The 15179-nt window shown below is 28.2% G+C and overlaps 1 protein-coding gene across 4 annotated transcripts in view; it reads left to right on the top strand.

Annotated features, from left to right (window-relative positions):
- Window positions 1-15179, top strand: part of LOC129911692 (regulating synaptic membrane exocytosis protein 1) — a 247748-nt gene that overhangs the window by 157370 nt on the left and 75199 nt on the right. For all 4 annotated transcript variants that reach the window (XM_055989559.1, XM_055989558.1, XM_055989557.1 and 1 more), the window contains one exon: window positions 13035-13143. In XM_055989559.1, coding sequence (XP_055845534.1) covers window positions 13035-13143 — 109 coding nt within the window. The remainder of the gene's footprint in view (window positions 1-13034; window positions 13144-15179) is intronic.

Here is a 15179-nt window from a genome sequence, read left to right as displayed (position 1 = left end):
TGTGAGTTATAAAAAAGTCAGTCTTCTAGGCAGTAAGGAAAGTATAAAACTTAAATTACATTAATGAGGTGTATTTTTGTTAAGTAAACGCATATGCTATGAAAAAAAAAAAAACAGAATTAGAATAATTTTTTGTTCAAAAAAAATGCTGGCAGAATTTTGAAAAGCAGAATTTTAAAAATCAGAATTTTGAAAACAGAATATAAAAAAAGCAAAATTTTGAAAAACAGAATTTTCTTGAAAAAAACAGAATTTTGTAAATCATGCTTTTGTTTATATAAATTTTTAATTCACAAATAATATTTTTGATCCTTAGGGGATATGGTCAAAATGGAGATAGACAAAAAAAAACATGCTTCTGCAATATAAATAAATATTTAATGAATATATTATAAATTGATATTTCCAACTTTTTCCAATGAATTCAACTTTATTACCCATGTAAATAAAGAATTTTACTGACTTAAGTCTTTACAATGAAAAGTCAACAGATTTTTTTAAGAACTTCCATTTTCTGCCCAACTTTATTGACGATGTTTTTGCATCATTACTTTTTCGAAATAATAGTATCCAAATCCAGTTTCGAGGGACCAGTGCTAACTTAGTGGTACACAAGGAAAAAGCCGCGAAATTTTCGGAATTTTTCCAGTTTTTAGCATATACATTTTAAGAAATACCGAAGATACAATTTGCTATAATTTTAATAAAACAGCAGCTCTGAAGGTCAAAAGCTTTATAAAATGCATAAATATAAAAGTTTGAAATTTTCGCAAAAGATACGGCGAAATTTAATGGCACTTGGGTCCAAGGCCTACATGCATGAACTGGGTATCAAATCAAAGTATTACCATGTGATGTTCACCTTATGTTACAGTTTGGAGAAAGCATAATTAAACATCTAGAAACCAAATTTCAAAAAACGCTCCCAGAACTGTTTTCGAAAAATTGTTGTGCATCTTATTATTTAATGTATCAGAAGCTTTTTTTGTCAGTTTTCCTCCTCAAAATAGCCAAAGAAGTTTAGCTTGTAATTGAGTCCTTAAATTACATTTGCTCATTCATTTTCTCATTCCTTGGTTGCTCTAAATTTTCTCTAAAAAAGACTCTTTAAAAGTGATAGTATTGTGATAAAATTTGTCAAAAATATTTCATTAGTAATTTAAGACAAAAGTTGAAATATAGTCTGAAGAAATCTGTTACACCTTTTAGAAAATATCAATGTGTGTAATGTGTATGTATTATTATCACATACAATGGGCCTTACCAATAATGAATCGCTAAACACACGTTTAAGTATCGTCGGGTTAAATTTTACCGTCGCGTTAAATTGGGTGTATACTAATAATCAAAATAAACACGCGTTTAACTAATTGTGCTTCTATTACCAGATCTATTACATTTGTTGTCAAAATGACATCATTGAAGTGACTTTTTTTGCATGTAATGTAATAATGAACAAAAACATAACTACAAAATACCTACATACCTTCATATATTTTTATTTTGATTGTAAAAGTTAAAAAATGGAGCCCAAGAAGGCCAAAAGTACGTAAAAAAAAGTTCATTTATGGTGAAGTACGACGATGAATATGTGCAGATCTATTTCTTTTTAAGTTTTCTTTTTCAGCCTATTCTGAAAGTAATGAATATTTATTAATAAAAAAGAGAAATATTTATAAACAAATTAATGTTTCCATTTACTTATTTAATAATTTGACGCCAATACTTTTAATTTTTCTCAACAACTTGTTTGCTTGACAAATGTTTTTTTTTGCTGTCAAATGACAGTGCAAATCGTGCGTTTTAATTTAACCGTGCGTTTATAGTTCAGTTTCCCAACTATAAAATTAACGTGGCGTTAACCCTTAACCTGACTATTAAATTGGTTATTGGTATGGAGAAATATTTAAAGCTCAGTTAAATATTTAACTGAGCTTTAAATTTGATTATTAGTAAGGCCCAATGTCTTCTCTATAACATCATTATGTACCAGTACCTACCTAAAACTTTTAGGTCGTAAGTCATGACAGACTTTAATGAACCTCTTTGTCCAAATATTTCTTACAAAAAGCATTTCAATTAAAATTCCTGGTATTTGGTTTTGCTATCACGTCGTATCAAGCTAAGAAGAAAATGAGTCTTGACATCAAAAGTTGGGCATTTCATTTCATTATCAAGATGTGTTTCACAAAAAAAAAAAAAAAAAACCAGGACCATTTTGGACAATATTCGATCCATCAGAATTCACAAGCTCAGGTATTCATCTGAAAAACCATTTTTCAGAAAATAAGAGAAGATGTAGGAAAAAAATGATCAATAAAAATTCCCCATAACGGAAACCTGAAACCTTTCAGATCCTTGTCGTTATTAAATCGAGAAAAGCCTTTTTTTTCTCCACAAACCATCTTCAGTGAGTGTGTGTGGGTTTATTTTTTTTCCCAAATCGAAAGGATGTTTGTGACCTGAAGGCTCTCTTTGAAGTGTGCCTTCATGTTGGTAGGTTTAGTAAGGTATATTATATTCAGAACACATATTCGCAAGTCCTTTTTTTGATAATTTTCATTGAAATTTTTTGTTCCATAGTATTTGTTGTTTTTTTAATTTTTTTTTATTCTTCCATTTCTGAAAATGTTCCTATATGGTAGCAAATATGTTGGCAAAAAAAGTTTCGAAACAGGTCTTGTCTTTCTCTTTTATGAGGTTAATGGAAAGTTGATTATACTTTGCCCATCATAATAGCAAAACTGTAGGAGTGAGTGGGAGAAGGAGGAAAGAGAGAAAATGTGAAGATGAGTTTGATACGATAACGACTTTGATTATGGTTAATTGAAATTCAATGTTGCACCAGTTAATATAGATATTGGATGGAAGTTGGATGAAGGATGAAAATTTTATAACGGCAGGTAGGCAGGTAATTGAAATTGACTTAAGAAACTTTTTTGGATATGAAGGTGAAAATTACTTTCATATATCACAAAAACTAAAAAATAAAAAACAAAATATATTATAGAATACGACGTAACCATTACTTATGAAATACCGGAATTTCATAAATTGTGTATTAATATCAATTAAGGATGAATATTGAGTACGTATTCGCCATGATTTATAGAAGCAGAAAATGTTTCCCATAGTGCTCTTGACTTAAACTTTCAGGTCAGTGCTGGAAAGTTTTTGTATTTCTTCATCCTATTTCAACATATTTCTTCACCATATGGTTTATCATCAACTAATTGTTAGATAGATTTTTTTCATAGATTTTATTAAAATCTATCTATGTATTTCTGCAAAAGATAAAATAAACAAAAAAATAGTTTTTGAAATTTTTCTCCATATTATTCGATTTTGAGGAAATTTTTAAAAATGGAATTTTTTTGGCAAGGAGTAAACCTTGATTTTATCTCAAAAAATTAAATTTGTAACTTTTTCACCTTAAAGCATAGGCCTGTTCACTGTGAACTCATATCTGTAAACCAAAACTTTATCGAGACTTTTGGTCAAAAGATATCGGCTTCGGAGTGTAAGAAAATGGAAGAAAAAAATATGTTTTGTGGCAAATATATCCGGAACTAGGCCTCTTAGCTTTCAGCAATGAATAGACCTTAATTTTGATGTCTCATTCGATGGATTTGGAGAAAATTTTTAAAAATGAAATTTTTTTTCTCAAGGGAACCTTGATTTTTTCTGAAAAATCTGAAAAAAAAAATTAAGTTTGTAACTTTTTCACCGGAATGTATAAGCCTGATCACTGTGAACTCATATCTGTAAACCAAAACTTGTTTTGAGACTTTGGTCATAAAATATCGGCTTCGGAGTGTAAGAAAAAGAAATTAAAAAAAAAAATATATAATTGGTTTGAAATATCTCAGGAACCAGGCCTCCAAGGTTTGCAGTTATCAATACAGCTTAAAGAGACCTTTCTTTTGATGTAACACTTAATTAAGAGAAAAAATTCGCTTGCCATGGAGCCACGGCAGCTCAAAACTCGCCTCGGTTAGCAACGATAGATGCGTTTTCGATTTTAAATCAAGTTTGTAGGTCAGCTCTTTCGTTTCCATCATATTCTTAAAACCAATGAACAAATGTGTAGAACTGACCAAAATTAAAGCTAGGAGACGCTTTGAAAAAAGGTTATCTTTCATAATATTGTTATTATTCTCATGCACGGGCTTCTCTAAATTTATTATCCATCTGCACATACGCGTTTAAGATTCTTGATTTTTGTGTCTATTTTTTTTAATAATGGTAGCTATTTTATTAGGTTTTAAGCATGTGGGAGTTTTTTTTTAACCAAACCGATTTATAAACATGATATAAATTATAAATCAAATTCACGAGAACGAGCTACAACGCCAACGCCAACGGTTGGGTCGATCTATGTTCTCTGCCTTCAAGTAGTGCATGACAATAATTTTCAAACTAACAATTTACAATATTTCAGTTCAATCGAATGAATAGTTCTCAACATGCATTCGTCAATTAAAAATAGAATTGATTATACCATAAGCCCGTGCCAAAGTGCAAAAAGCATGACAATCAATGGTGTGTATATTTGTATGCATATAAATGATTTTCATGGACTTTTGTCCAATTACTATTTTTGTAAGAATTTCTAAAAACAAAACCCAAACTTAAATTCTTGCTTTGTTTTTCAAATGCATGAATGACATAATGGGCTGCATCAAATGTTCTAAAATCAAGAGATATTTTTTTATTTAAAATCAATTTTTAGCACCACTCTATCCAACGAAACCTTTTTTTTTTAAGTAAATCTTTTTTAAAAGCCAAAAAGCACATACCTCTTTTCAAAAGCATTTCACATTCAAATATTTTTTTTTTCCTATCCCAAATTTTAATGAATATTGGTTTTTGTCCAGGAAAATCCATTAGCTTTTGAATTCCTTTTCAATAGATTAGGTGGGGGAGAGTCCTTTAGTGTTTTTTTTTTTTTTTTTTTTGTAGTAAAAGGGTGAAAATATTTTAGTTGAATTTTTTTTTAACACACACAAGAATGATGAATAACAGAAATTCTCATAATAAAAACATGTCCTTTAACCTCTTTGAAGGCAATGTGGAGATGGCAGATATCAGTAATAGCTCCAAAAATTACATTGTTGATATTATATTTAAGGCTGCTATTTTAATATGATTAAAAATTGAATTTTTATTGATTGGAAGAATCAGAACAAACAAACAGATTTTCAAATTTGAAGGAAAATAAAAATAAATGAAAAATATTCGTTGTTTCTAACAAGGATGTGATTTTTCATCGACAAAAAAAAACTGAGAAAAAAAGTAGAGAAAAAAGTTTTTAATTAAAATCAATTCATCGTCCCTTCTGGCAAAATCGAATCCTTCCTTAAAAAAAGTTGAAAAAAAAAAACAATCCAAATTGTGTTTCTTTCTTTTCCTATTTTTTGAGATTTTTTCAATCAAATTATTTGTCGTCTAGTCTGACAGTGAAGTAATTTTTTACCTTCAGGTTTTCATATGATAGTTATTTATAATTCCTTCAACTTTGATATAGAGACAAATATTTTCATGCAAAAAGCAATAAATAAAAAAAATTAAGGTGGGAATATGACTTCAAATTTGACAGTACTGATAATATTTTTGAAAAAAAAAAAAACGAGTTCGATAAATTCCTTTGAAAAACTCTTCCAAAAATTATGCGTTTCAAACAACCACTTTCAATTTTCTTCTGTTTTATCAAACTTAACACTTCTCGTCCGACTTTGAAAAAGAAAATTTACAATTAGTAGCGTGTATATATATTTGTCAGGACTTCAAATCCCGTAGCACTTGTACACATTACTTTCAACCACTCTCGATATGTCAACAATTTTTTAATTTTTGTGTTTTTATTTAAAAAATAATGTTTAGTAAATCGATTTCCACCCAGCAATTTTCAATATTCCTAACTTATTACCATGAAATATGTGATTGACATACTATGTCTATGTACTCAACTATTTCCGTTGACATCCTTTATCAGGACTATAAGATGACAAAATGAATTGTAATTTCCTCTCTTAAAGGAGAAGACTCCTTTCGTTTAAGAACCTTTCTTGTGACTTATATATTATTAAAAAATAAAAGAAGTGAAAAGAGATTTTCTGCAAGAGCTTGGCAAACTACACTATTATTACTTCAAGGATGTTGTTGATGGCACACAAAAAAAATGAAACTACTATACTAACATAATTATTACTATGTTATATCATAATCCTCTCGGAGACATCCAATAAAACAGTGGGAATAAAGTGTTTTGAAAAGTGGGAAAAAATCATCTTAGTAAAAATCAAAATCTTATAATGTTGATTTTTATTAAAAATTAATTAATTTTTTGTTTGGATAAAATAAAGCTGAAAATGTTCAGACAAATTAAAAAGCTTTTAACCTATAGTCTAATCGCACAAAAGTTATTCTTTATAAACTTGATACAAAAGTTAATATTAAGGAAAATTGAACTATTTCCGGGGAAACATATTTTAACACTTTTTTTTTATTTATTTCTATGGATTTATTCCCATAATACCTGACCTACTATATGAAAGTTATTCATCTCATGTTCACATGCTTAAATGCTTAATACTTATTTAATGAACTTATTCACAGTACACAAGCCTTTCTTATATTTTTTCTGCCAAGAAGGTAGTAATAAAAATGAAAATAGTGACATAAAGAAAGGAATTTATTGTTTCCTGAGAAAAGTTAACTATTAACTTTCTTACAGGTTAGACGTTAGAGTTTTTTATTTTAAATTATGTTTAGGTTTCTTATAAAGTAAGGAAGGATTGTAAAATGTAATGAAAAAGGATGTTTGCGTTGTCATTTTTTGATCAAAATTACTGCATGAACTTTAAAGCTGAATTGTAGAGTAGCGGAGGGAAGGGACAAGCTAACCGATTCTCACAACCATACATCCTTAAAACTGTCATGGACGAATTTTCGGGCTTTCATTTTATCGGAATCTTCTATGGGTTTTAACTAGTGATGGGAACTATCCAATGATTTGAACTATCTATAGTTAGTAACTGAATGATTTGAACTATCGATAGTTCATTCATTCATTCATTTATTAATTCGAATAAAAACTATCGAACAAACTATCGAATAAACTATCGAATAAAAACTATCGTCTAAGAAAACTATTTGAATGAAAAAACTATCGTTTAAGAAAATTATTTGAATGAAAAAACTATCGTACAAAAAAAAATCTATTCGAATGAGAAAACTATCGTATAGAAAAGCTATTCGAATGAAAAATTTATCGAATAAAAATAATGTTCAAAATAAAAAATCGGGAACGGGTCGTTATTCTGTATTCAAAAATTCTGTATGAGCAAAATTCTGTACCTGAAGAAAAAATTCTGTATGAACATAATTCTGTATTCCATTATTCTGCTTTTCTATTATTCTGTATTTCAAAATTCTGTTAATCCAAAATTCTGTTTTTCAAAATTCTGCAAATCCATTATTCTGCTTTTAAAAATTCTGTAATTCTAAATCTCTACATGAAAACATGTCCCTCAAGTAAGCAGAGCAAGTAGGTACCCCAAAATTATATCAAGTGCTTTTTTTCTGTGATCGTCGAAAATTTTTTTTTTTTGAAATTATCTTGAATAATTAAGTGCTTTGAGTTAAGTACCCAATTTTCGAAAAAATTTTACATTAAAAAAAATATTTTCATTTTCCTTACAAATTCATGTTCTACCAACTTGAATTCGTTTTTTTTTTTTTTTCAAAAAATTCCACTTTTTCGAAAAAATTTTACATAAATAATTGAATGTTCTTATTTAAATTAAGCGCTTCATTTTCCGATAAGTTTTCCGAGATTTTCATGTTCTGCTGTCTTGAATTTCATTTTTCTCAAAAAATTCAATTTTTTTCGACAAAATTCGAATGGAGTTGTCATGCACTTTTTTTTTGTAAATTGTTCTTTCTTCGTTATTAAACATAAAACCATCGACACACAATTTATCCTTTCCTTTATTAGGTTTTAATAATTTAATATTTTCCATTTTTCTGAATTCATTTTATATCACGATTAACTCATAATACTTTGCTTAAGCTGTCGAACGCAAACTGATTCAAGGTTCTGCATATAAAATATGAAAAAATCTGTACTCCAAAATTCTGTAAATGATAAAAGAAAAATTGTTTTGATAATGAAAAAAGTGCGCACTTTTTTCATTATCAAAACAATTTTTCTTTTATCATTTACAGAATTTTGGAGTACAGAATTTTGGAATACAGAATTTTGAAATCCAGAATTTTGTGTTTACAGAATTTTAGAATACAGAATTTTGAATTTACAGAATTTTGGAGTACAGAATTTTGAATTTACAGAATTTTAAAATACAGAATTTTGGAATACAGAATTTTGGAATCCGAATTTTGGCCCATACAGAATTTCGACCCCAACCCTAAAAAATCAAATAAAAAAAAAAAAAAACTATTTTAATGACAAAACTATTCGAATGAAAATAGTAACCAAACTATCGAATGAAAAAACTATTCGAATGAAAGTAGTAACTAAACAATCGAATGAAAAAAACTATTCGAATAAAAACAGTAACTAAATGAATGAATTAATGATTTCAAACTATCGAATGAATGAATATTTTGCAACTATCGATAGTTTGATAGTTTTTATTCGATAGTTCCCATCACTAGTTTTGACCACAAAAATCAGGAACTCAGTTCAATTTTTTGCGCTTACGGTATATTGGCGGTTATGGCTCGATATGACCGTTTTTGTTAAATTAAATTGTTTAATTCTTCAATCGCATTGATATTGTTTTTTTTTTATATAGAAAGTTCGTGGTTTAGTCAGTGCTTGTTTTCGGGGTATATATTTTAGATTTCCTTCCAATTGGCATTTGATTTTCAACACAAAAAATTATCTTTGTAACTACTTGACCTTTGTGAGGTAAAATCTATAAACGTTTTATATACCATTAATGTCAGTTCTCTAACATATACATAGGTTTTGAATAAGTAAAAAAGGGCTTGAATTCCTTGGAATATTTTGTTTTTGTTTTTGAAGGTTCATTTTAACGAATTCCTCCTTTTTGCCTTATTTGCCAAACAAACTCCAAACATAACTCCCACAGAGGAAGGTAAATACATACATACATACATACATATAGTAAGTGTGTGAATTTTGGTCACAAAAATAAACATCTAACCTAACCTTACCTATATGTATTTTTGTTTCTTATATAAAATTGACTAAACTAAAAGAGAACTTTTACAACCATATAGGTGTATAGTGTATACGTATAGTGTATTCATTTACATATTGATTAAGTTTGGTCTCCTTTACTTGTCTGAAAGTTTGATCTATAGCACCTGCTATTTCACAACAGGATAAACATAAAAATTTCTAGAATCACATTATATGAGTCCTTGTTTCAATTACATAAGGAAGTTATAAAAAAAAACTACAACACAACCTTTTTCTATTCCTATACCTTAGGACAGCTTTATTTGAACGATATCCTTTAACTCTTTGATGTGCGTGATGTAGAAGTTAAGAACAAAGAACAACTGAAGCAAAGAAACACCTATATGTAGGGACCTTAAAGGCTAAAGTGCATCAGTTGCAAACATTTAAATTAAATTCTTAACGACAGTATAATTCAATGAAATTTAATTTATTAAAAACAATTATAAGATTGACATGAAAGGAAATTAAGTTAAATAAATATGAGCACGCATTTTAATGTTACCACAGAATGTCATATTGCTAGGTAGTAGGTACCTACATAATTTTGTACTTTCATTTCCACCAACAATCACAAATCAAATTCAAATTTTCTCAATTTTCAAATTACTATTTATCACACAATTCGCTCAAATTTCTCCCAGACTATCATCTGATTAGGAATTTTTTTAATCTTAAAGTTTTTAAAGGTCACTTTTAATGCAATGTTTCAAAGATGAACATTTTTAATAATGTAAGCCGCTTTTCGTTTAATTTCTGTTGCCCAAAGGGTGACGTGTCTACCTAGGCAACAAACATTAAACTGGATTGTTGATTAAGTTGCAAAGTAAAAAATTTGTTGCTCTAAAACTTGATGACATAAAATTATGTAACTTTTTCAGGGACTGATCAAAAACTAAACAAGTAAAATAAAGGACATAACCTCAAAAGTAATGTTCAAAAAAAAAAAAAAAAAAAAACAAATTATATATGAAAGAAAATCGAAAGATAAATTTTCTACAACAACTTTTTCGACTAAATTTTATTGTTTCCGACATAAAGACCAAATTGCGTTTTCGGAAATGTCAGATTTGACAGAATGATGAATGGCAATGGCATCCCGAAAACCAGGACTTAAGATTTTCTAACACCCTTCTTTCAGATCTGAAAAAATCAGCTTTCCTTTATTCCGTTCAGTTAAACGTTAGATTTACCAAAATTAACGGCACTTGTCATTATGACAAAAATGGAAAAGTTTATTTTTCTCTAAAACTAACCATTTTCATTAGCAAATATTTTTTTTTTGAAAAACTATTTATATCAATTTTAATATTAAAATTCAAAAAAACTTTGAAAAAAATCATTTTGGGATTTTTAAAAATAGGTACATATGTTGAAATTTTTTTAAATGACAGTTCTTCTGACAAATTTCGGAAAATAAAAATCACAAATTTTAAATCGCTATCCGGTTTTCTGTTTTTGTTAAAAAAAATAAGAGCAATGAAATTTAAAAATAAAATAAGTACTAACCTACATAATTACATAAAATTACATACGATTTTTTTCTTGTCTAAACTCAACCTACACGTTTTAACTTTTAATCTCATTTTATGAAAATCACCCTCAAATATCAAAACTAGTCGAATTACAGGCGAAAGCCGCAAAACGGTTAAAAACAAAATGGCGGCCAAAGTCGTACCGATATTTTTGTGGAAAATGGGGGGTTTAGTTTCTGAACTAATGTTCTTTTATACTTTGAGTCCCAATTGCAGTTGCGAATTATTTCTCAGAACCAAATCTAATTGGACTAAACTAACAGGGTCTTCAAAAAGACAACATGTGAAATTTGAAAATTTGTGCCAAAGTCACCCACTTGTGCTGGATAACCATGAACCAAGAATAACAAAAATGAAATTATTCCAAAAAAAATTGGAAAAGCGGAAAGGTGCTTAGATTTCGGCGTAGCCGAAAGGTAGACGGTAAGTTATAGAAAGTCAATTTAATACCTACTGAAATTGAAAAAATAGGGTTGTCACTTTGAAAATGGAACCTCTGACAAGGTGACAACCCTATTTTAATGGAAATATTACCATATGACTGAATTAGTCATATCTTTGTAGTTTGGTCAAATAAAGAAATGTAAAACAAAACCGTAAGCTGTGACAAAAATTAATAAAATAATTTATGAAATGTAAACCTGCAAATTTGGTAAACCTATTCAAATGAGTTAAAAAAAAGACCAAAAATGTTTAAAACAAAAAGTATGATTTTTTGTTCCCTTAAAGGTTCAAATATACACTTAACTTTAGCTGACGGTTGAAATTTCTAAAAACAAAGAAGCACTTGGCAATCCTACTCAAATTTAGCGGTTTTTAGAATAAACTTGCCGTGGATAATAATACGGGGTAGTTATCACCAAAAACACTGCTTCCGTATCTCAGACGAAAAGATAAATCATTCTTTACAGATAAAACATTCTTCTTAATTTAGAATTTTCTAGACTCCATATGAGCTGGAAAAATGAGTGACGCAAAGTGGTTTTTCTTATTGGAAAAAGTAACCAGGGTCATCAAAATTGAACTTTTTCAAATGAGAAAAACCACTTTGCGTCACTCATTTTTTCAGCTCATATGGAGTCTAGAAAATTCTAAATGAATACCTTTTTGTTGCTTGTTTAAAGGTGATTTCTTTTGGACTTTTAATGGGTTAAAATGATCTGTGCTGTTTATTACTCCGCGGAGTGTTGAAACACTTACAATAACACCAGCTTTTTGTTTGATTTTTGCCCCAGAGTCAAATGAATTGGAGGCAGATCTCAAAATTTCTCGTCGATTAACTGCTATTTTTGCCGTTTTTTACCTCAATTCATATTTTGTCTGTACGAACTTTCATTTTTGAGGTACGAATAGGCAACACACTAAAACTCCGATCAATTTTGGTAGCTATAGCAGACCCGGTCAGTACTTGTTCTTTTAACAAATTAATTTTAGCTCTGTCGACAGTATTCAAAGCTTTTAATCTACTACTTTTTTTTTTTAATTTTAATTAAATGACAAAATCTCACTAAGAACATTTCAACCTTTCATTTGGTATGTCAATCACCTCAAAACTCTCATAAACAACGAAGATATTGACCTTGAAAGACCGTGTGTCTATTCAGTTGACGCAAAAAAAAACTGCATTTTTCCATATGGGACGCTTTGTAACAGAACACGAAAAAAAATAGCGGTACTTTGTGAATTATTCTTTCCGATTTGTTTTCTCAACATCACAAGCTAACGGTAAACATGACACATTTAAGCTCAATCCTAGGAAAAAATACACAAAATACCTTTGAAAATTTGTGTGCTTATTCAGTTGAAGCGGAGTGTAGGTCACTATGATACAAAGTTGTAAACTCTGCAAATGGACTTCAAATTTAAACTCATCACTAGTTCTTGGAAGGAATTTTTTTTTTCGAGTTTTAAACTCTTCATGGTTTGGTCATTTTTTCTTAAAATAAGTAGGTACCTGAAAAGATAACGTTCTTACATTAAATATTCTATTCTGTATAATAGGTTAATAGTTTAAACATTTTAGTTTAAAAAAAAAAGATTTGAATCTCTAAATTCTTTTCTCAAAAAAACTTTTCTGCAATGCAATTAACGTCAGATTAGACACAACACGGTGAATTTTTTTTTTTTGCTAGAATTTTAATTTTTTCTTTTTTTTCCCACTTTCATCTGCATCTCCATTTTTAATCGTTCTATTTCATTCTTCTGTAACAGGTACAGAGTGTCGTTATATCTAACCCGCAATTTTCATTAAATTATCTTACTTTCAGATGGTTGCACAGGACGAAGCACAAACACAAAATGCTCCTGACACAGGAGGAACTTTTGGGAAATTAAAACAAACTTTATCGTCATCCCTGCTAACTGCACAAGACAAAGGTAGGAAATGAAAACAAAAATATTATTTTTTATCTACTTGAAATTTTTCGTTAGGTAGGCAACATCACAAAACTAGAAAGCTATTACCAAATTAAAATACATGAAAAAATTCAAAGCTAAAAATAATAGTGATGGTGGACATTTTTTTAGAGTTGAAAACCAAATATTTTGCATGAGTAAACTTTTTTTGTTTTTTTTTTTCATGATAAACGGTTCTCCAACATTTGTTTGAATTTTTATTTGCAATCATTCACTGAAATTAATTGTCAGAGAGATTTGCAATTTTTTTTTTGCGAACATGCAAGTTTGTTCAGTTGGAACTTTGATTAAATTGGCGTTTAATTTTTCTTTTATTTGGAAAAAACAATAATGGTAGGTAAATGCTTTAACAATGTCCTAAATATTGAGGAGGCAAATGAAAAACAAAAAAAAAAAAAAACATGAAAATACCCTATAGGACAGATTTGTTATAAAGGAAATTGTGTAGAAAAAAACTAACAATAAATAATATTAAATTCGTAGAAAATGTCTACTAGTCATAATGTATATAAAAATGTCAAAAACAGCAAAACCTGATTTCGAATCTATAAAGGAACAGGAAAAGTCATACTGTGACAGAAAATTATATCCCTTTTTCTAGGAAAATGTTTGTTTTTTTTTTTTTAAGATTTACATAGGTACACATAAAAAAAATATACCTACTTATAGAATAGCATTCAAAAACATATTTTATCATAAATACATATGTATATATGTCATTCGTGTAAATATTTGATTTTATTACTCATCAAAAATGTCATTTGCAATCAAATTTAAATATTCGTGTTGAGTTTGCTTGATTGATTTATTATAATTTACGGAAAAATAAATTCTTTATTAGATTCAAATACAAAAAAAAAAAAAAACAAAAAGGTTTTCATCATAATGTCCAACAATTACGGTTGGTGTCGAATTGAAACCAAAAATCCAATAAAAATTCGAGTAATAATACAAAACCATACAATACAGCCTAAACGGTATGGACCGATAAACTTCAAACTTGGTGTTTAGCGTTTTTGGGAGAGCAAGTTCGTACGACCCAGTCGTGTATTTTATTTTTTTTTATTTCATACAAAAAAAAAATTAAAAACATAAAATTCGTTTTTCAAAGGAAATAACAAGACCTCAAATGAATTTGAGCTCTTAAACAAATACATATGCAATTCCATTTATTTTACTATGATGCATTTAAAAAAAAAGGGGTTTTTATATTTATTTCTTGGACCAAAAATAAAGGTTCCTGTCATGAATCAATTTCTGAAAAGTTTAATTTTCTCATAAACAGCTCCAATGATTTTGTTGAAAAAATTCAAAGCACGAACAAATTTTTTCGAAAATCATTAAATTAACGGCATATTAAATCTGAATTCCTCCTAAACGAATTATTCAATTTAAACAAAACATTTTTTTTACAAAAAAACATTTATACAATTTAAATTTGAATTAAAAATAAAATTTTGAAAGTCTTAATTTTTTTATTAAAAAAAAATGAAAAATTTTGAAAAATCAAATTTTTGAAAATTGGACAAAAAATTATTTTAAAATAATCAGTTTTTTTTTTTTAAACGGCTCTAACGATTTTGATTTTTTTTTTCTAAAAATGCATCATAGTAAAAGAAATGCAATTGCATATGTATTTGTTTTAGAGCTCAAATTCATTTGAGATCTTGTTATTTCCTTTGAAAAACGAATTTTATGATTTTAAATTTTTTTTGGTATGAAATATTTATTTATTTATTTAATCTGAAATCAGTTGATTTAAGGGACTATTTAAACCATAATTTGTTCTGCTAAATATTGGACATAAGATAATTTGTCTACGTAAATTAGCTAGAAATAGAAAAAAATAGAATGCACGACTGGGTCGTACGAACTTGCTCTTAGAGTTCAAGTTGCTTAAATTTTAAATTTGGGAAATGTAGGTACTATACATATAAAGACAAAAAAAAAAATTAAATTCGTTTTTTAAAAAAATAAAACAAAATCTAAAATCAAAT

This window comes from Episyrphus balteatus, chromosome 2 (assembly GCF_945859705.1).
Source record: "Episyrphus balteatus chromosome 2, idEpiBalt1.1, whole genome shotgun sequence".
Lineage (NCBI taxonomy): Eukaryota > Metazoa > Arthropoda > Insecta > Diptera > Syrphidae > Episyrphus > Episyrphus balteatus.
Note: the sequence above shows the minus strand (reverse complement) of the source record. Positions and strands in the feature narration are given on the sequence as shown.